Here is a 23,629-nt window from a genome sequence, read left to right on the forward strand (position 1 = left end):
CTGAAAAAAAAAAAAAAAAAAACGATTTTTGACGCCAGCAAAATAATCAGAATAGAATTATTTAGTTTTGTTTTGTATGACTGGTTGTGTTTTCAGTGTTGTTATTTTCTGCATTTTCTGAAAACGTATCTTCCTTTTCAGTTCAGCTGTTGGATTTTCACATTTGTTTGGGTGTTTTATTTCTTTGACATTTTCATGTTTCCTCTGCTCTGTTCACCCTGATCCCTCTTCATGGAACAGGTTGCAGGAAAACTGGAAATTAACTGAGTTTATCACCTTGAATACATTTAAAACCAGATTGAGAGCACTTGGGACGGATTCCCTGTGTTGTAACTGCCTTCTGTAATTTTGTAACTGAGACATTTTGTGAGTGTATCTTCTGCCTCTTGGTTTTTAACCTCAATAGCACCTTCCTGGCAAATAAAGAATAAATGTTTTTGTTGCACTTTTGTTGAGTGCTGTAGCAGGGCCACCATATTATTGATCTGAGGCTAAGACATTTTTCTTTCGATGATGAGATATTGGTAAAAAAAATAGAAAATCATCATCAGTGGAGGAGAAGTTGGTTAAATAAAGATGAAGAGAAGCAGCAACTTATTTTGTGAATATTGTGCTGCCATCTAGCGGTGAAGCATGGCCTAGTGAACTAGACCAAATTCTTGCTTTGCAAAGTTTATACATGATTATATAGTCTGGCTTTCCAGGCTATGTGAAACATTAACATTTCAGCAAAATCATGAACAAGTAACGTACCCAAAGTCAGAAGATGAGTTTTTTTATGCACAAAATTTAAAAAGCTTAAAATCTGTGGAATCACATTTAATATGTCAGTCAGATGGGGTTCTAAAAATGAAATTTGTTTATTCTAAACTTTTCAAACAGTCTGTATTTGAACAATGAGAAATTTGCTTGAGTTAAAACAAGGAGCAAATGAGAAACTGACCAATCCACTTAACACCAAGAACTTTTTCACTCCTCCTCCAGGTCTACACGGAGGCAAACCCGTGTAACCAGTTCAGGCTAGCCCCAACTGACCACAAGGGCCACCAGGTGCTTGCACACAGACGCCAACCCAAGTCTAGCCAGACTGTGTTAGTTTGTATCATGATGTTCATTTAAACTGCTCTTCATCTTGCTCTTCACCAAGGACACATTTGTTGTGGATGATCGAGCCAGTGGAAAAATGCTCCAAATAACAAATGATTTTTGGGCCACAGTTGCTGAAGGAGGAAAATTTCACAAAACTATAAAGCCATCCATCCATTTGACTAAAGGCAGAATTCTGTGGAACTCAAAAGTATTCAAAATTCAATAAGTAAATAAGTAGTTTAAAATAGTTGTTTTGCAGCTAACTGAATTGTTTCTTAGAGAGAACAGCATACAGACGCCATCTGTCGGAAAGTGTCTACCTCACCCAGTTCAGGAGACACTCTGTTGGATCCGAGATGTCAGGTGGAGATGGTGTCCTCCGAGCGCGAGGTTGGTAGAAGGACCTTAGTGCGACCAAATCGGTTCGAGATGTCTCCGGGTCACAACGACTGATGAAACTAGTTGTGTCTCAAAATCAATAACTTTGAAGGAGTTTTGCGTCAGCTGGTTACAGGTGGCGTTATTCGGAGCGATTCTATCGGCTTGACAGAACAGCAGGTGGAGGCTTCAGGCGGCCGACCCTTATCCTCATGAGACTCTTGTTGCCACGAGAGTATCTGCTTGGTTCAAGATCTGGACTTGAGCTGTGGAGATTTTGGTTTAAACAAAACCTCCAAACACGCCCTCTCAGAGTCAGAAAGCTTGTTGTTATGGAGCAAAGACATGTGAGAGCAAGTTAACTTTACCCTGGATTCAGTTCTGCATGCTGTGTACACGTGCAAATGACCTTCTGGTTACTGATCAAACATTACTGATGATCATAAATTATAATTATTATTAACCCAAAGAATAATAAGTAATTTCAGTAACTAAATACATTCATACTGAACCATGATGATTATTTATGATGATTATAATAAACCTTGTAATAAACAGTAAAAATAATTTTTTTAAATGTCTTTATTAAAGGGACTTTACGGAGTTTTGAATTTTTATGCTCGCGATAGCCCCCTCAGGCCAAAAGTGTAACTGCAGCTTCAATAGTAGGCTCGTGCATGAGGCGTGCATGCTGTACGTGCACACCCCTTAATGAAAATAACAGCTGAGACAGTCCCGTGTGTGTGTGTGTGTGTGTGTGTGTGTGTGTGTGTGTGTGTGTGTGTGTGTGTGTGTGTGTGTGTGTGTGTGTGTGTGTGTGTGTGTGTGTGTGTGTGTGTGTGTGTGGCCCGGAGGACAGAGGACAGGAGAATGAGCAGCTAATTAATTAAAGGGACTTTACAGAGTTTAGAATTTTTATGCTCGCGATTGCCCCCTCTGGCCAAAAGCGTAACGGCAGCTTCAATAGGAGGCTCGTGCACGAGGCGCGCATGCTGTACGTGCACACTGCTTAATGAAAATAACAACTGAGACAGTCTCGTGTGTGTGTGTGTGTGTGTGTGTGTGTGTGTGTGTGTGTGTGTGTGTGTGTGTGTGTGTGTGTGTGTGTGTGGCCCGGAGGACAGAGGACAGGAGAATGAGCAGCTAATTAATTAAAGGGACTTTACAGAGTTTAGAATTTTTATGCTCGCGATTGCCCCCTCAGGCCAAAAGCGTAACGGCAGCTTCAATAGGAGGCTCGTGCACGAGGCGCGCATGCTGTACGTGCACACTCCTTAACGAAAATAACAGCTGAGACGAAGCTCTGTGAAGCTGACGGGGGTCAGCTTCACAGAGCTCTGAGAGCTGACAGTCCCTTGTGTGTGTGTGTGTGTGTGTGTGTGTGTGTGTGTGTGTGTGTGTGTGTGTGTGTGTGTGTGTGTGTGTGTGTGTGTGTGTGTGTGTGTGTGTGTGTGTGTGTGTGTGTGTGGTTGTGTGTGTGTGTGTGTGTGGCCCGGAGGACAGAGGGCAGGAGAATGTGCAGCTAATTAATTGCTAATCCTATTTCCATATGCTCAGATCTTGAAAAATTGTTCCAAAATGAAAGTTGAACCCACATCTTTTTTATCTGTGAATTCAATGCCGTTCGGCGAGTCTCAAATAAAAATTTGAGCATCTTACTGTAAAAAAAATACCATTAATGTAAAAAAGAAACTCTTAATTAAACTATGTTCACATCCAGAATCAAACCCAGGTCTTCTGCATGAGAGTCCAACGTCTAATTAGATGAACTAAACCACCACTGATGGTTTTGGTATCTGTAATATTTATATCCTTAATTACAGCTAAAACAACGTTCAAAGAACGGTTCGGAGCGAAAATGGCTATTTTGTTGCTAATTTGCAGGAAATATCTAGAAGAAAGTAGCTAAGGGTTCTCAGAAATGTAGCTAGGTTCATCACTAGGCGTTAGGAACAGCAACAAAGTCACTGAGTTGGCACTGCCTCACTCTCTGCTACTAAAGCTACGGATAGCAAATGCTACGGGCGATGCCTGAGCGTGAACGCGCATGAAGCAGCCTGCTCGACCCGAGCATCTCTCTTTTTCTGTGATTTTACAGAAAAACAAGCCATCACAGTAAAAATGTCAGGGCTCATTTTACAGGACCAGGGCATTGCAGGAGAATGTATGAAGAAGAAATTTATTATTTTTATACATGTTTTGGCTGTCAAACTTCCATAATGCCCCTTTAAATAATTTGGTTCTGTACCTTTCTCTTCAGCACAGCCGACAAAGGTTAAAGATGGGTCAGTCCTCCTGCATGCTCAGATCATTCCCTTCCCTTGCTTGAAAAATTGTTCCAAAATAAAAGTTGAACCCACATCTTTTTTATCTGTGAATTCAATGCTGTTCGGCGAGTCTCAAATAAAAATGTGGGCATCTTACTGTAAAAAAAAAATACCATTAATGTAAAAAATAAACTCTATTTAAACCATGTTCACATCCAGAATCAAACCCCGCATTTTCTGCACAAGAGTTCAATGTCTTAGGTGAGCTAAAGCGCCAGTAATGTCTTTTGTATCTGTAATATTTATATCCTTGATGACAGCTGAAACAACGTTCAAAGAACGGTTCGGAGCGAAAATGGCTATTTTGTTGCTAATTTGCAGGAAATATCTAGAAGAAAGTAGCTAAGGGTCTTCAGAAATGTAGCTAGGTTCATCACTAGGCATTAGGAACAGCGACAAAGTCACTGTCAACAGAACTGTGTTTAATGTTTAAATCTGTTTTCACCTTTTCTGTTATAAGTGCATGCATGCACCCCTTGCTAAAGTATTGATCCTGTTTTCATTTTGTTATTTTTAATTTCCAGTTGTGGTTTTAAAGGGGTCAAGAGAAATTGGGCTTTTTGAAAATCACCTTTTATATTCTAAATTCCTTTTCTCTGTGGGATTACACTCAAAGTGTAGTGATGTCTGATAACCGTGGAGTCACACATAGCTTTGACTCAACTAAATAGACTTATTTTAGTTTAATAGACACTTCAACTCTTTGTGTTGTGTTTGCTACAAATATTACACCATCAGAAAGCAGATAATTTAACATGCTTATGACTTTTCTTCTTCCAGTTCTTATATTAATCAGATCTTGTGTCCGCTCTGAACTGTTGTCAGTAAAAAGTTGTTTATTGTGGAGCTTCACGCAGCTTGCCCTCACTTGTCTTTGCCAGAGTCGATTGCGCTCTGTGCCAGATGTCAAAGGCCTAATTGTTTTTACAGAAGGCTGTGCAGCACTGATGGCAGCCGCTGTGTCTGCTCATTCTTCATAGCTGCATGATGCCTGGACTCTCCAGGTGCTTCTAAAAGGCTTTGCCAGGCTTTCAACAACCAGCTTCTGCTCAGGGAGCTTTTGGCAGTCAAAGAAAAAAAATCTGATCTGCTCTTTATTGTCAGGATATCAACCCCCTAGTAAAGTGGGTCTGATGGCTGACAGGATGGCTGATGCTGGCACAGGGACCACGGCATGCCAGACAGGGACCTGGGCCATGCTTTAGTGCTCTAACCCTGAAAGGGTTTCTCAGGTTCCAACCTAAACGTTTGCTGCCAGGATGACCCGAGTGTCCTACGGAAACAATTACCGGAGTTCATGCTAACAAGCACTGCAAGGACCAAGCTGATCCAAAATAGTTCTGAAAGAACCACCTTTACCCCACCCAACTGCAATATTGTTAAAAATTGGTTGGAAATCTAAAGATCATTGTAAGATTTTAAAATATGGAAAACTCTAGTAAAATGAAAACATTCAATATATTATTATAAATGGTCAGTTACTCACATTTGATCAAATACCTGTTGCGTCATGTTTAGGTCATTCAGAGTTGGTTTTAGTCCCAGGATGTGGTTACAGGTGGCAACATGGAACCCAAAATTTCTGTTTTAAAATGTTTTTTGTGTGTGTTTTTGGCATCTGACATTTTCTAACTGCTTTTCAATAGTATTGTATGACAAGGGTCGGTGTCCATGGTCGAATTAAGTGATCCCTTGACCATATGAGGTGGCACAGGCATTCCTACTCCATCAGGATGCCATAGCCAGAAGATTTGTTATTTCCAGCACAGTCTCAAAAACATATGAGAGATTCCAGGACTGTTAAATTTCCTTAACCCATCAGTGGTAGTGGTACCTGCTTCATTAAGGAATGTTTTGAGGCATGACCTTAGAGGTACACACAGACAGAACAGACGACAATATCTTGTGTTGTGATTTGTTCCTTTGTGTTTCTACTGAGCTGTGGTGGCCTCTGGAGGGGGCCATTGGCTGGCACACTGTTGCTAACCACTTAACATTCTCCCTCTCCTGATAATAACATTTTACTTTATTTGACATAGAATGTGCTACTACTAGTTTACCCGTTGAACTAATTATAGATTCACTCAGATAGAGATAATGACAATAAAGTTTATCTCTTACTAAATAGAATATTTACTAAGAAATCGCAATGTTGCCATAGAGCACTACTTGGTATATATATATATGTTGTGTGTGCATGCATGCGTGCCAGCGTGCATGTGTGCGTGCGTGTGTGTGTGTGTTCTCAATCCCCAGTGAGTCGTGACAGATCAAGTCAAATCAAAGATACTTTATTAATCCCAGAGGGAAATTAGAGTTTCAGTACACACAATTCAGAGATCAGACATAAATGGGCAAGACACATGACAAGAATTGGTGACTGTGGTCATTCGCAACCCTAAGTTGCGCTACCTTAATAGGGATAGGAGGGGTTACATGAGGATTGGTTCAGGTGGAGGGGAAAAAGGCACTTCAGAGTTACCCTCCACCAGGAGGGTAGCTTTGCTCAGGAAAAGAAAACACCTCAAACATATATGCAACAGACTTCAGACAACACAACATAAGTGTCCATTAGGTGGGGTGGTGGGTTGGGACCAAGCCCCCACAATGCGTCTCTAAAATTGGTCTCAACCCAGAAGTACCAAAAATTGCAGTTCCACCCTCATCCGCTGGGGGCTGGTGTCAGAAGCGAGCAAATCCTCATTGACTCCCATGTTAAAAATACCAATTTCACAGCAGAAATAAACACGTTTACAGCCTGGTACCAAAACATGTTTTTTGTCTAAATTATCTAGTTTACACTCATGACAACTCTGAGGGGGGTGAATTTTTTTCTCACTCTTCTGTTTAAGTGTATTAAAAGCCTAAAATTCTGTATAATTAATGAGCCCCAGATCCACGTTACCACAGAGCTAGCTCCATGGAAAGGCCTCAGTAGAGCCTTGGTCTGGCTTGGAAACTGCTCCAGGATTTTGAGTCTCTGTGTTTGTGTATTCTTTTTTGGATATTTATAGTGCAATTGTTGGACAAAATGACTTGCTGTGGCATTAATTGCACTAATAGAGCGTCCAAGGAGTCTCCACTTCATTTTTTTCGGTAAGTAAAATTATATTTATGTATTTTAGGTCACTGCCGAGCTGAGCTTAGATTTTAACATGTACTGTTTAACCATGAAATTTAAATATAATAGGGTAAACCTCAGTGCATTTAACATAATGCTGCACTTTAGAAAATGGGTTGAAATATAACATGTTGGTGGAGCTGGGTTCCGACTATCGGCTTGTGGAGCTCTCAGGAGACCGATGTTTTCCACCCATTCTCGCCTCCCCGCAGCTCGGCACATCTCTGTCTGATCGTGGCTTCTGTGTTTTGCGCTGGCTGATGGCTGGGTCTCCCCCCAGCTCGGAGCATCTCTGTCTGATAGCGGCTTGTCTGCTGCGCGGGCTGACGGCTTGTGGAGCTCTGGGATGGAAACCTTTCCACCCGGTTCTCCTCAGCGGCAGCTCTGCTCAACTCAGATCGCAGCTGCGCTTGTCTGCTGTGCGGCTGCCGGCTTGTGGAGGTCTCGGAGACCTCTGTGTTCCACCCGGTTTTACCCAGCAGTCAGCCCAGCGTATCTCTGACTCAGAAGCTCTGATGTTGTGCACAGTTAACTCCAGTTGTAGCTAGGTTGCTACCTCCGTTAGCTTAGCTCCCACCTCTGCATTAGCTTTGGGTTAGCTTCAGGTTAGCTTGTAGCTAGTTCGACCGGGTGTCGTCAGTTGATCCCAGCCTTACAGCCCCACCCTCAGCTCCACCTCTCAACCCTTTTATGAAATTGTCTGGGCTTGACGGAACCTATGACACGGTCAAAATGGCAGTGGTGGCCACCTCCCATTTTAGTACAAAAACTTACTATTGGAGTCTAGGAAAACCCATTGTCCATATATGTATGTCGATGGTTGGGACTATCCCCACTTCAGTTCCTGCAGCCACGACAAGCAGTGCATGTCACCTCAGTGTGGATGGGGGAGGAGCATTGAGGGTTGGAGGGTTGCAGTGACCCTGGAACGTTTCAGCGGTCTTCCCGCGGCCCCGCCCGGGCTGGGGGGGGGGGGGGGTGTTCATTGGAGCCTTGCTGGCTCAAGGGCGCCAGATTCCGATTAGAAATTGTTTTGGGGGCAGAGAGAGATAATTTCCTCTCTGTCTTACAGTTTGTTGGTCCTCAACCTCTCAAAATCCCAATAATGGACATTAATCTATCCCAATCCGTGCTGATTCATCCACTCTCTCCTTGATGGCATCCATCTTTTGTGCCAAAGAATGAATCTCCACCAATGTCCCAAGCTTATGATTCATCTCGACAATTATTTGAGTCTGTGAGTTCACAGCGCAGTGCAAACCATCTCTGAGCTCGGGGATCAGGCCAATATTCCTCAACAGCTCGTTAATTTTCCGGTAAGCCAGGTAGCCTCCAAGGCCAATGAGCAGGAAACCTGACACCAACACCACGAATATCCACACATCTTCAGAGTCCTCCACAGACAGCTGTGATAAACAAATCAGGTTCCACTGTTTCCAGGAGTCCATGATGTGTCCAACTGGGTCTGTCCCGGCGGGGCATCCGGGAGCCTCTTCTCCCATTCTCATTGTTGAAAAAATTGTATCAATCGCATTGAGAGACCAACTGACAAGATCCATTTAAGTGAATTTCAGTTTCCAGTTTCCAGAAAAATGCAGAAGCAGCCGTGCACCCAGCACACACAGACAGACAAAGGCCTTGAGGATAAGATATGGAGGAGAGGAGGAAAAAAGCGTCTGCACCCTCCAAGAGCCAGAAGAAGGGAGGATGTTGAGATGGCTGCGTATGGTGCATTTGATTTACCTCTGATGTCAGAACTTGGAACTGGGAAAGGTGTCAAAACCAAGTTACCTGTGTTCTGGTTACCGTAGTTGGAGAAGTTGGAATTCCAATATGGCGACTCCCACTTCCCAAGTAGCCATTGTTTGTAGATACCTCTTAATAACATCGTTTAAGCTGTATGTTCAACATGCAAACAAAACCTTTAGTATGTTCAACTTAGAGTTGCAAGCACTACATCCAACATTTATTTTAAACACACTCTTACAAGAGTGTTTTGTAAAATAAACACATTTCACCCAAAAGTTACTGTTGTTAATTCGGAGAGCTGCCATTTTGGATGTCGAGGTCGGAGTTCTGAAATTCTTCCAAGTTTCCAACTGGGAGGTCTGAATTTTGGGGGCGTTTTGTATATTTTTTCCTGCTCAGAATTCGGGATTTCCAAGTTCCAAGGACAAATTGAACGCACCATTATAATGAACCAGAATCCTCTAGAGGTTTCTTCCTGTTAAAAGGAAGTTTTCTTCTCCACTGTTGCTGCATGCTTGCTTAGTATGAGGATTGCTGAAAAGACACTCTTTGTCATGACAGTGCTATATAAATAAACTGAAATGAACTGAATTTAGTTGGTTCAGTTTTTGTCAGCTCCAGTCATTAACGCTGCATATTGGTGATTAGCTCTATGGATCCTGGCACTGTGACTGCCATTGTTGAGGGCAACAAAAAATATGCAAGGAGCCCACCCACCCCTGTCATGGACTGTCCTCTCTCCTACCCTCAGGTGGAACATAACGTCTGCAATAGGTAGGGTTTGGCAAAGTGAGTGCTTAAAGAGCTCAATATATGTATTACCTCTACTTATGACCAATAAGCTGTGATACTCTGTCTAAAAATAGAATATCACCCTGCCTGGTCTTTACTGTGCTTTAATCAGAAAAGTCTGGGATTCTTTATTTATTAGGGGATTGTACACACTTCATTTTGATTCAGAAAACAGTCAGGTTTATAAAAGTAAGAATTTATTTTACCTACAATTAAAACATGACAGTTTAACTAAGCATTTACTGTGATGGATGGAACTAGATGTGATGTATGGAACCTATGTGTGAATGCGATGTTAGTCAGAACTTCCGTATCTAGGAAAGCTGAATTCTGGATGTAAAATAATTTGGTTTGCGTTAAGCTATGAAGTTGATTATTATCAAAAACCACACCCAGATGCAATCTCACTGTGTTCTATGTACTCAAGTGGAGACACCCTTTTTGGATCAGAGATGTCGAGGGGGGGGGGGGTCGGAGACCCCAGGTACCGAAGTCCGTAGATTAACTTGCAGTACGACCAGGTCAGTCCAGAGTCATCTCCAGGTAACAACAGTTGGAACTAGTTTGCGTCTCAGGAATAATTCTTAAGGAGTTGAACAAATCAGCTTGTTCTGTGGGAAATGTTTGTTGTATCAGCTTCGCAGGTGCAAAAAGGTTTTGACTACGTGTCAAATGCTTGGGTGGTTAAAGAGGTGTTTGCTTCAGGTGGCCAGCCTGAAGCTTCTCTAGAATTGAGGGAAAAACTGAGTAATCTGGTTTTAATGTTCTCATGTTATGATTGTGTAGCCAACCAGAGGTTGACAAGTTTGAGGATATTACCAAGAATCTCAGAAACACATGCCTTCTTTGATGCCAGAGGCTCTGATATGGGGTAAAGGTTACTTATGTGTCATGCTTAACATTACCTTATTTTGATCTTGTGTGAGTGCAAATGGTTATGACCTTGTCAAGTAAACATGCTGAAACATATATCATTGAGCACAGATTAATTAAACATTTCATAATTTTATAATTATTATAAGTAGCAATAAACAAACGTTTATTTAATGATTATCTAGCTTATAAATTTTAGAAGTTCATATTTAATTAAAAAAATCTTCTTTCTTCTGTGAAGCAAGGAGTCTTAGATAAAAAGGGTGCTCTGTGAGGGATCTTGGAAGGAACATTGTTATTGTTATGACACATCGTTGTCTGTTTCAGAGCTGCAGGCTCTGAGCTTCAGCTGGTGGGATGAAGGCAGGCTGCTTTAAAGGGAACACATGCAGTCTCGTGTCTGCTTTTTGACCAGATGTTGAATGGTCAAACAGTACCTAAAAACTGACCATTGCTGGACGTTACAAATGCATAATGACAAGGCTTAATGACAGCAATCAACTTCTGAACACTTAAAAAACTCTATTTTTTTAACAATCTAATTGATATTTATTTTTCATCTATCTGTGTTTGTACACACCTTGCACATATTCTGTACATATATTTTTCATACATATAGTGCCTCCTTCTTTGACATGGTTTTCTTTTATTCTTTTTACTTCTTATTCTTTTAAAATCCTTTATGATGTGTATCTGTTCTCTGTCGTGATCAAATGCCTTCTAATTTTTCTTCTTCATTGAATCTTGATGTTTTGTTGAATGACAATAAATGATCTGAATCAGAATTATCATGAGGGAATCCTTAGATCCATTTTGCACCCTTCACTAGTACATGGGGTCCTGGGTTCTGCCTGGTGTATGAAATGCATTTCTTTATGTTGCAAGAGTATGCCGGCAGTTCCCAAAGAATGATGAAGGAATTGAGACCATTGACTATCACCTCCAGGACTGTTTAGGTTAATATGACATTACCAGGTTGCACCTCAGACTGTCAGAGTTCAGAGATGCCATGGCCAGGGTCTTGAGATACCCAGGCACCACGTTTTATCTCATAAGAAAGATGTGTGGCATACTGTTGTTCCTAGCACATCACCCTTTTCACAATAACGTGGATCCTGTCATTGAGATATGATGTGTTTTAAGTGTCTCTATAAGTTTTTTGTGCGGAGCAATTTTGGTACCAAATAAAGTATAATAAAATGGAGAAAGGTTGGAATTATTGAAAAATAATGAAACGTTATTTTTAATGGAATCTGGGAGTCTTTTGCTAAAGTTCAATCTATTTGTAGCTTCTGTTTACCTTCATTTAAAATTTGGTTTAGTTTAACATTTAGAACACAAACTCATCAAAATGAAGATTATTAAATGTCAAATTCACTTCATGATGCAAATGAAAATCAGTTCGGTCAAAACACACGCAACAGCTGCCAATCTTCCCTTCGTCTTTTTTTCATATACATATATTTATTTTATTTTTTATTTTTCAAAAGCTTAACCTTAATCTTAAATTTTTTATTTTAACGTAATTCTGCACGTACACACACAGTGTTTTATCCGAGTTTCTTCGGGGTACTTAAACTCAACATTGGTTAAGTGTTTTGGGCTATTGTAACATTTGGTTTGCTATGTAAGCACTTCCGATAAAGTTTTGAAAATAAAGTTAGAATGAAGAAACGGTTTAGATGATTAAGTCATACTGAAACGTGAAACCGATATTTAACAGTTCTTTAATTACTAACATGCTTTATCTACATATTTATGAAAACACTTTTATAAGTATATGCGTAATCGCTGTCTAATATTACCTAAAACCTGTTTCCAGTGATGATTTATGTTTTTATTTCCTGGGGCACTTCATTGACTTCCGTTTGTGGTTTACCGTTTCTGGCTAGCTTGACACATTCGTAGAATCCAATGGAAGCCTTCGTTACAACCCGGAGGAGACAATCGACTGCGATTTAGGTTGAAAAACGGTGTCGATATCTTCAGATGTGCTTATAAAGTCAATCTGTTCTCTTCGACCTGGACCCGCTGTCTCTCCCGTTTCGTTTTTACGTCCTGATTTGCTGCTGACGGAGTCTGTTTGGCCTTGTTTATACTCTACAGGCCGGATTAGGGAAGGAGGCCTGGCGGTGCTGTGCCAATCTAACGGCCGTTTGGGCTTGGCTAAGTGTCTTTAGTGCTAATCGGCTCTTTAGCTCACCAAGTAAGTGGGAATACTGATGGTGTTTAAGGTCGGTTTAACATGATGAACTGTTCTGCGTGTGGCTGTTTTGATTGTCCGTTTGTAGTTATTGTTAGCCGTTAGCATGAAGCTAATGGTCTCTTGTGTTGTCTTTATGCTAACGCTAAATGCTAAACTCAAGCTAATGGTTACAATATGTGAGGATAAGTAACGTATATTAAGATGGACATGTTCGTTGGTTAGTCCTGCGTCCATTAGGATAGTTAGTTGTGATTTTGGATACCTTCTGTCAAATGAGCATCAATGTCACACTGTTAAAACACCAGCAAATTATAGCTTTGTTGTATAAAATCAGCAGAGTTTTAAGAATTAGACTGATTGTGTTATTGATTTCTCACTGTAATGTATTCGGAAAATATTTTAAATTGCTGTTTTAAACTAAAACATGGCTTGATTTTGAGTAAAACACGTTAAGGCCATTCATTTTGGACCAACCAATCAGGAATTCTGGGGGAGTTTCAATAAATCTGGGAGCTTGGTTGGTGTCATTCACGATTAGTTTATTATTATTTTACTTTTGCTTCTTCTAGAGAACATGAACCAGATGCAACAATGACATCCAGATTTGGTAAAACCTACAGCCGTAAGGGAGGAGAGGGCACGTCTAAGTTTGATGAAGTTCTGTCCACCAAGAGAGGCACCCTCAGTACTAAATGGGGAGACACCACCTACAAGGCAAAGGTGGTCTCTAAGCGAGCCGGCGCTCCCAAGAACGACTCGGTCCTACAAGTTTACAAGAAGCCCCGCCAAGCTGGGGTTGGTCTGGATGACCCGTTTGGGTTTGACAGCGATGAAGAGTCTAAACCAGTGACATCCCGAGTCGGCAGCAAGTCATCTCCGTCCAAGCCTGCTTCGGCAGAGCCTCCGCTGGCGGAGAGGCCGGTTATGTCATTGGATGCTGGGAGCAGATCTAGTTTTCAAGGAGGATCCTGCTCTGTGACGTCCACTCCAGCGATGTCTTGGCGGGCCGGTGAGAGCAGTGAACCCAGGGAGATGCTGGACACAGCTCAGTTCTTCAACAACAGCTCTGCAAGTATAGGTAAAACAAAATACAGCTGTCACACACTAGATTATTCTGGTGAATCTCATCTTCTCTGTTAAAATCCAAAATACATATTCCTTCTGATCGCTGCTTTCTAACACTTTGTACAAGTTATGTTGCGTTGCGATGTGTAGATCTGAACAGGCATGTTGTTCTGGACTGCAGTCATGAGAAACTATATTTATTTGCTGTCCTCTCACGGTGGTTTGCTCTCTATCTTGTAGCTTCGCTTGCTTTCAGGGTTGTGTGACTGCTGCTGGCCACCTGCCAGAGTACAGATCCACTTCAGCTGAGTCCCAGCAGCAAACCATGTCATAATAGGCCCTTCAGCTCATAGAAGTTTCTACCTACAGAGGAGAAGCTTCTGTCACTATCTGCTCAATAATGGGCTCGACACACGGGAGGCGACAAACGACCGCGATCAGCGAAATTTGTCGCTGTCGCTTTTATGACCTGTCACACGGGAGGCGATCTGAGGCAGCGGCCAGCGGCAAAGCCGCCTACGCGTTCTGTTCCATGGCGAAATCGAAACTTCCGTTGTTTTGTTTGGCTGTGTCAGGTTGGAGGGAATTAAGGTTATTTAAGCGGTTCAGAGTTAATACAGCGGTAGATATGATGTTTCACAAGGTGCTGCTAGAGTTGTGTGAAATCTTACTTCTGATTTTACTATAAAACATAATAATAATCAACTTCTCCTCCATATTTGCTCGGAGATGTGCGGAGCATCCTGTCCGCTCATTGGTCAGTGAATGAAACCTCCGTTGATTGGTCGTCGTCCGAGCGACAGCGATGAAAAGTTGAAAATGTTTCAACTTTCTGGGATCGCGTCGCTGGGTCGTCCGTGCACGACACGTGCACGAGTGCAAACTTTCACACGCACGTTTTTCGCGTTTCGCTTGGTAGGAGGGAGACCCGCGATTATCGCTTTGTCGCGCATGTCTCATTGAAAATGAATGGAGGAGAGGAGATGTCTCCTCCCGTGTGTCGAGCCCATAAGACCGGCCGTAGTGACTCAGAAATTACTGCCAATTTCAGCCTCTTTCATTTAAGGTTTTATGTATTGAGACATAATAATCATCTGGTCATATCTAGGTCCTAAATGTAGATGACAACATCTCAAATGTTACTTCATGCTGCTATTTGTTTAAGAATAGAATAGACTTAATTGATCCCACAGTGAGGAAATGAACCTGCTACAGCAGCACATACACACTTGGATACAAGGAAGATGAAAAATTATAAGAGAATCTGCAGAAGTACATTCTTGCTGTTTCCACAAGAGTTGTTAGGGGAAATGGCAGCCTGCAATAACCAATCATCATCTTCATCTCAATGCATTTTCCAAACTATGTATTGCCTTTCTACAGAGAGAATGATTATTCACAGTGAAAAGTATTTAGGGCAACTGACAATAGACCCTTTTACTACCTACGTCATCAAAAGTTGCGCGCGCAGCCTGGCAACGAGAGTGAAGGCTTCCTCACACACACTCGATACTAAAACAGCGTTTTAAACCCTTTGTTTTGAAGTTCTGAGCACATAAAAATGTCGGGTTGTTGCGTGTATGGATGCCAGAATCGCTTCTCTTCAAGCAGTGGACTGAAACTTTACAGAATTCCGAAGGGAGCACATCCATTTCAACAAAATCGGAGGCGTCTGTGGCTGCAGGCCATCAAAAGGGTTGATGAAAACTGGACTGAAAACACGATCCGAAATGCTCGAGTTTGTAGCGCCCATTTTATATCAGGTAAGGTAATTATGTACTAAGATTACACCAGAAAGCTGGTTAACGTGTGTTCTATTAACTAATGTAAGTTGCGTTTGCTGGTTTGCTTTTAGTATAAACTGTATTTCTCTAAAATTAACACGACTGTACTCTGAGCACGCTAAAAAAAGAAACCTATGCTATACTCACCCTGCCATGCAGGTACAGTTGGCTGTGAAGACGTAGTTCTCTGGTTTGTTTACTATGACCCAAGCCTCGTACATAGCAGTCTCGTGTCCTTGTCTTTGGCTAGGAAGGACTTCTGCCTTCAAGACGCAAAACTCAGAGTCTGTCGTGATATTTTACTTTCTGCACGTGGCCACAGACAACATAGTTGTATGCATCTAACCATTTGTATGCCCGTAGCTTCTCACGTGTGTACTTACTGGGCCTCTCCACTAAAAACGTGTATATATATATATATATATATATATATATATATATATATCGGGCCACTGGATATCTGGCCACGCACCTACATCTTCCACCCGTAATGCCACAGGGATCCGGTGTTCTCTGTTGCCATTCGTTAAAGTGAGTTTAATAATATAACATTCAAGATTTGCCGGTGATAACCCCGCAGCGTAGCTTGATAAAGCCTGAAACAACGTCATTCTCTGTTGCTAAGCTGCACGCGCATTCTCGCTGACGTCATATTGTTTACAAACAGTAAAAGGGTCTATAGTCCCAGTAGTGAACGTCCCAGCAGGTTCACCCTGAGGTCAGGGGTCAACAGCTTTCTGCAAATATCAAACTGAAGCAACATTATTGGTCCAGAACCTCTCTAGAAATGCATGACACGAATGCGGTCACACAGATTACAGGTGTTGCTGCTGAGGGAGGTTGTACTGTTGGATCAGCAGGTGGACTCATGTTTTCAGCCACTGGTTTAATTGAAGTGTAAACTGACATTCTTTTAGTATATCATACATTGTTGGACTTTGCTGGTTGTACTTCTTAAATGATAACTTTTTAACGTTCACCTGTTTTGGATAACTTCTGGATTTGTGGTGGCCATCTGCCATGGTGGTTCTGACCCAAACACGCAACTCTTTGGCCCTTGAAGCCCTGAATGAATTCCCCTGACGTTCAGGTTTATTTGTTTTTCTCCAGCTCATTGCTTCTGACCGACTGACAGATGTCATCTCTGCGTTAGAAGTCAGGATGATCTCTGAGCTCGTCAGTGTCCTTCATTTATTTCTTTGCTGCAGCAGCTCGCTTCATTTGAGGCTTTAGAGGCTTCTGGGTGAAACCTACTCGCTAAAGGACCCCTTTCACTCTATAAAACTGACTAACATTCAGCAGCAGGCAAATGTCTGTTCCTGTAAAGACATAATGTTGTTTTATTGCACCTCAATGCTGAATTTTGATGTTTGGTTTTGCCAATCCTTCAGTTTGACACCCACACAAGCTGGGACACATTCTTACTTCACACCTAATCTGGTTTCAGAAGCAGCACCCACACTCATCTCTATCAGAGATCTCATGTCTCCACACTCTCTTTCCATCCAAGCTGAAGAAGGTGACTGACTGCGTCATCTAATGGTTTGCAGTAAATGTTTTGACATGGGCTGACATAGTGATTGTTACACGCATCTGTTATTGCTCATCTTCTGCAGAGGACAAGCCGGCTGGAAATGAATCACCAGCACATTTAGTAAAAGTGTCCACATAACACCGTGTTTATAAAAAAAACCCTTCAGAGCTTATCTGGACCTGTGCAATCAGGACATGAGGACGTAAGCGTGCTCAGATGCTCCACACGTCTGCCTGGAGCCTCGTTTGCATAAAGGCTTGTAGCTGTCGGGCTGACAGATGAATCAGTGTGGAGGAGCTGAACCAAAATGCCACTTTGGGTTTTGGAGTGATGCACATCTTGTCCTGTGGGGGTGTTCTGATAATAATCGTCACCTTGTGAAGGAGCAGACTCTGTAGATTTTCTGACTGTTAGTTTAGTCCAGTAAGTGGAACGTGTGCTGCTGACCCAGTAAGATGGGCTTTCCTAAACAAACAACACCCCACAAGTGTCTGTTAGTTTGATGTGAAACTTGGTTGATGTGTTAGCTAAAGCACACGAGTGTGTGACCTGCTTTCAGGGTGGAACGTTGCATTTGGAAATGGTGCAACCATCTGATATCCTGCTGCTCTGCTGAGTAGCCGGTGGAGCTAAAGTAAACATTTTCTCCCCACTTTACACAAGATGACATTATTTCCTTCAGTCTTATTGAAAAGTCAGATTTGATTAGATAAAATTCCCTTAAAATTTAGAAACACAACTTTTGTAGTTTTTTACGTCACAAACCTGCAGTTCAGTTCAAGCAGCTATTTAGAAAGATTATTATTGTGTCTAAACTCGGATTAGGAAATGATTAAAAAGTTATGTCACTCAGTCAACGACGTACTATCAAGCAAAGAATGTTTTAGTTACGCTCGTTCTATGTTGTCCGATTCCATTTTTCTGGTTTTTCACTGTTGACACAGAGAAATAGTTTGTTTTTATCTTTTCGTTGACGTTTCAGATCTCGCTGTCACCTTCATCATAGCTTTGCCAATGCAGGTGGCATCACTTCCGTCTCTTTTTTATGATGTCACCCTCTGCTGCCCGTGCCTTCCCCGTTAATCACCATGTCCCATGAGTGGTCTAGCATGTACTCCGTCCCTGTCTGTGGTCCTGGGTCCACGTCTTCTTATTTCAATCACTTTTTTTGATCCGAATTTTGTATTTCTGTTGTTCTGTGCTCATGATCCGTAAGCTGTCCCATGCTTTTTCATGTCTGTAGAGAGTTTGGGGCGGATGTTCAGTGTAAAAGATTAACACCTCCTAGTTTTCATGTAGTTTCTAATTAAACCAGATTATTTTTATAGAGTTTTTAGCTCACTCCAAAGGTGCTTCTGAACAAGGTTTGTACTCTGATCTGGAAATCCTCGGTGATCTGGGCTTGAGAAACCCCCCCCCCCCCCCCCCCCCCATTGGTGTAATCATGGAGTGATCAGAGGATTGTTGATGCAGCCAAGTGGCAGGTGATCTGCTAGCTGGTTCTTCTCCATGTGTTTTAACTTTATATCATCACAGAGGTGTGTGTGTGTGTGTGTAATTGTGGATCTCTTGTAATTTTTCAGTTGACTAAATAGTTTTATCTTGGCTGAAGAATTTGTAGATGCGTGATAAACTGGTTATCAGAGCAGGCTGGAATGTGTGTGTGAACAGAGTTTTACCCAGAAGACTCACAGATGAAATGGTCTGATTTTAGGACATGGTAATCCAACTAACAGTTTATCAGGAGAATATTTAGATCTCAGTTCTAACTCTGTTCTCACTCTTAGGAAAGTCCAGACAGAGCTCATCATCTTCAGAGAACCAGCACAGCTATTTGTGGTACCAGAACGCCTCTGAGAGTGACCGGAAGCCTCTGGCTCAGACCACCACGCTGAAGACTGGGTCCAAGGCAGAATCCACCTATGACTCCTGGGACGCCATTATGGGTCTCCGCCCACCGTCACCCATCCAGGAACCTCGTAAACCAGCCCCTACGCTCTCTTGGGACTCTTCTGGCTTTGCTTCAGGCGGCTTTGACCTGACGCAGACCCAGCACAAGAGGCCTGCTTCTCCTCCACGGCTGCAGCACTCCAGTGAGAATGACGACCTGATGGATGAGTCAAACAGCTTTGAGACACCTGATTTCTCCCAGACGTCTACCTCGTTATCACATGAAAGAAACTCTAACTGTCGGACGTACAGGAGGCCTAACAAACAAGGTTCTGGCAAAGCCTCGGACTCCAGCGGCTTCGCCGGCACCATTTTTGGCACAGATCTACCCAAAACCATAACTGATGCCAAAACAACAAGCGGTCGAGGCCGAATGAGGGATTACACTGTGCTGCACCCCTCGTCCATATCCATGTGCAACGTCACCATTCAGGACCGAGCAGTAGAGGAATTTAGTACAGATGCAGTGCCCGCTAGTGGTGGCAGTGGTGCTGCTTCCGGCAGTGCCACACAGCTGGGAGAGATGGGATGGCAGCGGAAGAAACCTGAGGGGCAGAATACAAGGTAAAGATAGGGTTGAGTCTTTCTGATGGGATGAGGTTTCACCTATGTCAGAGTCTGTTTACTCAGGAGAAACGGACAGCAACTCTAAAACGCTTCTAAAAATGTAGGATCCGATTATTTTATCAAATTAAAGTAAATTTAAGGATGTCGAGCTGCAGTCACCTTCTGTGTTTGGAATTTGTTTTTGTTTTTATTTGTTCTTCATCAATCTGAAAAAATCAGTGGAAAACAGATTTTGAGAATTATGGTGCACTGATAGAGATACCCGTACATACGTACGTCATCTGCAACACTGCGATTTTCAGGCGCATCCCAGAAGCAGCGCGCCGGGGCGGATTTAGGACTGAAGAAGATCCGGGGTTTAACAGACACACGCGCACACACACACACGCACGCGCACTAGTACACATCATATATATATGTCTTGTACCACATAATTTTTAATCTGAAGCTACATATTAAGCATATTAAGGGCAGAGTATTGTTCCTGTTAGTGTTTAGTGTGAGATGATAGTAAATATTCCCGTTCTTTCTCCAACAACTTTACCTGATAGTAAGCTAACTAGGCAAACCAGCAGCACAACAAATATTTTCAAATAAGACTCACAAACCTGAGTCAGCACCAGTCTCATCAAAGCTGGGGTTCTGTCGTTGTACTTTTGGTCTAAAAAACGTCCTTATGTCCATCTTCACTCATGCGTTTCAGGCAGAGACTGTAGAAGAAGCCGGCTGCTGAAGGGCTTCTTCTTCAGTGGTGGAGGCTCAGACAGGCTGTATACAAACTACTGCCAGCTGCTCCCTCTCTGTTGGACTTTGGTACTGCATGTTACTTCCGCGATTTAGATCCGGGGCTTCAGCCCAAGTAGCCGGGCCTAACGCCGCCCCTGCAGCGCGCCATGCCGCTAATGATAGGATCAGGTTCTATTTCTGCTGCGAGCTGCTTCTGGGACTCAACAATTTCTGCAGTTAGACAAGTAGCCTTGTCGCTCATATTTTAAATAGTTTACTCAGTGCGCGGCTGTTTTCAACAACGGGGTTTGCACGGCACATGACGGTCAGCAGCATAGTAACTGTTTTTCTACAAAACGCCTGTAGAGTTGCTGCGCTTGTAAATGTAGGAAGAGAAGGCAGATCATACTGCGACTCGAGGAGACTGCAGAACCTGACGTTTGCACCCACAGACGCTCATCCAGTGTGATAAATATACTGCTGTCTTGGCACTTTACTGTCCAGAATTGCTGCAGTGAACTGAGCAGGGTTGTTTTTTTAAGGTGGCGCTTCAGTGTTGAACACAGCACTACCTTTTGCACCTTGTTAAATGCCCAGTTTGCACACATTACACACTTTTATTAGACTCCTGTTGCTGTTCACTTCAAGTAGATTCAAATTACAAACATTTTTTCTCTCTTGAGGTGACAGTTATGCTCTGTGTTAGTTAACTGCTACATGTTATGGTGTGTGAATTCTTGGACTACCTTAAATTGTGGGACTTGCGGCGTTGTCTGTGAAACAAAGAATACTGATAGAGGAACTGGTTTATTTTAAAACTTAAGCCATTTTTTCCTGTTTGAACATCTCTCAGGAGGATGAATTAAAGAAGCAGTTAGTTGTTTTATATGGTTAAATCCAATTTTTTCCACACAATTCCAATTTCCTAAAGATCGTGTGATCGGATTGGAGCATCCCTAGTCAGTGGTATTTATTAATGCTCCATATAAGTACTTGGTAATGGTATTGGTGTGTATCAATTCAGAACTCTACTGTCACATGCTTTAAATGAATGTAGAAATTGTTTTGGCCTCTACCCAGGAAGACGCTTGCTGATACCTTGTGGGTTCTCTGTGCAGGTTCAGGCCGCCTCAGGTCAAGTCCAAGAAGGACAGTAAAGATGACCTGTTTGGCTTTGAAGACACTGATTTTCACCAGGAGGAGATCACCGCAGACAGCACTGATGGCAGATCCACCTATAAAATCCAGTACTTTGGTTTTGACGACATGAGCGACAGCGATGGAGCTGAAGATGACAACAGCTTTAAAGACAGGTGGAAGGCCAAAAAGGTTTCTTTCTCTAAGGTAGCTGTGGTGGATACTACACAGGAAACGCCGTCTGAAGACATACCAGATCCGTTTGAGAGGCTGGAGAAACTACCTGCAGCCAATGAGAGCAAGATCAATTCAGAGCTGCAGAATAGCAAGAGACGAGCAGGTTTGCATGCGCATGCACACACGCACGCACGCACACACACACGCGCATTAAGACAAGATGGGTCGTGGCATTATTTTCACAATAAGTCAGTTACAGGCTATAAAAACATAAAACTGGAGTTAAGAGACACTAAACGTAGATTTTTACATTTTAAGCTGTTGCTGTCAAACTGGTTTCAGTGATTCTTGCGATAGGAACTTTACCAACTTCACCTTGTATAGCACTCTCTAGCCCTCTGCTGACCAGAAACCACACTTAACAGTTTTGTGGGATGGGTTGGTGGCTTGGTGCACTAGATGGAGCTTTCTACCTGCTTAACAGCTGTTAGATGTGCCTGTAATTCCTATAAAGACTAGGGCCTAGTCCACACGTAGCCGAGTTTTTTTAAAAATGAATATCCGCCCCTCCAAAAACGTGCATCCACACCACCTCATTAAAAAAAAAACTGTCCACACGTACCCGGATAAATATGTTGTTAAGGACATGCCAGACCTGTAGGCGGCAGTACTTTCCCCGTTCTTAACCTCGTCCTTCGTCTGTGGTCTTCCGCAAGGAGCAGTAATTCCACTTGCAAAAACAAACAAGCAAAAAGCGCTTGGACAATTGATAAAGCGAGCGCAGCTCTGAGGGCATCCATGATGCCGGCTAGTGTAAACACAGGTCGCACACGTGATGTCAGCATTTTTTTGTCGCGGAAAGTGACGTTGCGGACCTTAAAACTCCGGTTTTGTCTGTCGACACGCAGACACCCAAAACGGAGAAAACGCAGATCTTCACTTTGGCCGGAGTTTTTAAAAAGATCCGTTTTCGTGTGGATGACAGGCCAAAACGTAGAAAAATATCTACGTTTTGGCAGATCCCCGGCTACATGTGGACAGGGCCTAGCAGTTAGCTTTTTCAGTTTGTGGAATTTCAATAAAAAGCACATGGAGGAGGAGTAGAATTCTGCTTTTTAGTTGGCCTGGAAGTAAAAATAAGGCAATCATATCTTTGGAAGTGAAGCAAAGAGCTAAAATCAGAGTAAACATCGGTGCATCCTACACTAGTTTGAATTAGCTAAAGGAGCATAAGACATCACAAACTGATGGTGACCTGGCTTTGTTGCTTCTAGACTTGTAAGTAGTAATATTTTTAGTCCAACAGTGTGGATCTTTTAACTCTGGCTCATTTCAGTATACAGGTCCTTCTCAAAAAATTTGCATATTGTGATAAAGTTAATTATTTTCTGTGATGTACTGATAAACATTAGACTTTCATAGATATTAGATTCATTACACACGACTGAAGTAGTTCAAGCCTTTTATTGTTTCTAATATGATGATTTTGGCATACAGCTCATGAAAACCCAAAATTCCTATCTCAAAAAATTTGCCAGCCTGCCTTGGTGATGCAGGGAAAAATGTGAGCATTGTTATTTAATACATTTGAAAAGCTGTTTCTACCTTCAGATTTCCTCCTTGCATTTTTAGAGTAGAACAAGAACATGTTTTTTATAAAGCACCTCTCTAAATAAAAATCACAAGTTGCTTCACAAGCACATATTTTTTTTAAATAATAATGAGAGAAAATATTAATAGCTTTAACTGTTTCTATTGTATGATTAAAGGGGCATTATGGAAGTTTGACAGCCAAAACATGTATAGAAATAATAAATTTCTTCTTCATACATTCTCCTGCAATGCCCTGGTCCTGTAGAATGAGCCCTTGCAATTTTACTGTGATTGCCAGTTTTTCTGTAAAATCACAGAAAAAGAGATGCTCGGGTCGAGCAGGTTGCTTCATGCGCATTCACGCTCAGGCATAGCCCGTAGCATTTGCTATCAGTAGCTTTAGCGGCAGAGAGAGAAGCAGTGCCAACTCAGTGACTTTGTCGCTGTTTCTAACGCCTAGTGATTAACCTAGCTACGTTTCTGAGGACCCTTAGCTACTTTCTTCTACATATTTCCTGCAAATTAGCAACAAAATAGCCATTTTCGCTTCGAACCGTTCTC

The 23,629-nt window shown here is 42.3% G+C and overlaps 1 protein-coding gene across 1 annotated transcript in view; it reads left to right on the top strand.

Moving 5' to 3' along the window:
- The first annotated feature begins 12,320 nt into the window (after positions 1 to 12,320).
- LOC129160731 (wings apart-like protein homolog) overlaps positions 12,321 to 23,629 on the top strand; it is a 33,484-nt gene continuing 22,175 nt past the window's right edge. Inside the window, exons 1-4 of the mRNA XM_070545803.1 lie at positions 12,321 to 12,535; positions 13,105 to 13,613; positions 18,706 to 19,432; positions 21,280 to 21,638. Coding sequence (XP_070401904.1) covers positions 13,127 to 13,613; positions 18,706 to 19,432; positions 21,280 to 21,638 — 1,573 coding nt within the window. The 5' untranslated portion in view covers positions 12,321 to 12,535; positions 13,105 to 13,126. The remainder of the gene's footprint in view (positions 12,536 to 13,104; positions 13,614 to 18,705; positions 19,433 to 21,279; positions 21,639 to 23,629) is intronic.

The sequence above is a fragment of the Nothobranchius furzeri genome, chromosome 16 (genome assembly GCF_043380555.1).
Source record: "Nothobranchius furzeri strain GRZ-AD chromosome 16, NfurGRZ-RIMD1, whole genome shotgun sequence".
Classification (NCBI taxonomy): domain Eukaryota; kingdom Metazoa; phylum Chordata; class Actinopteri; order Cyprinodontiformes; family Nothobranchiidae; genus Nothobranchius; species Nothobranchius furzeri.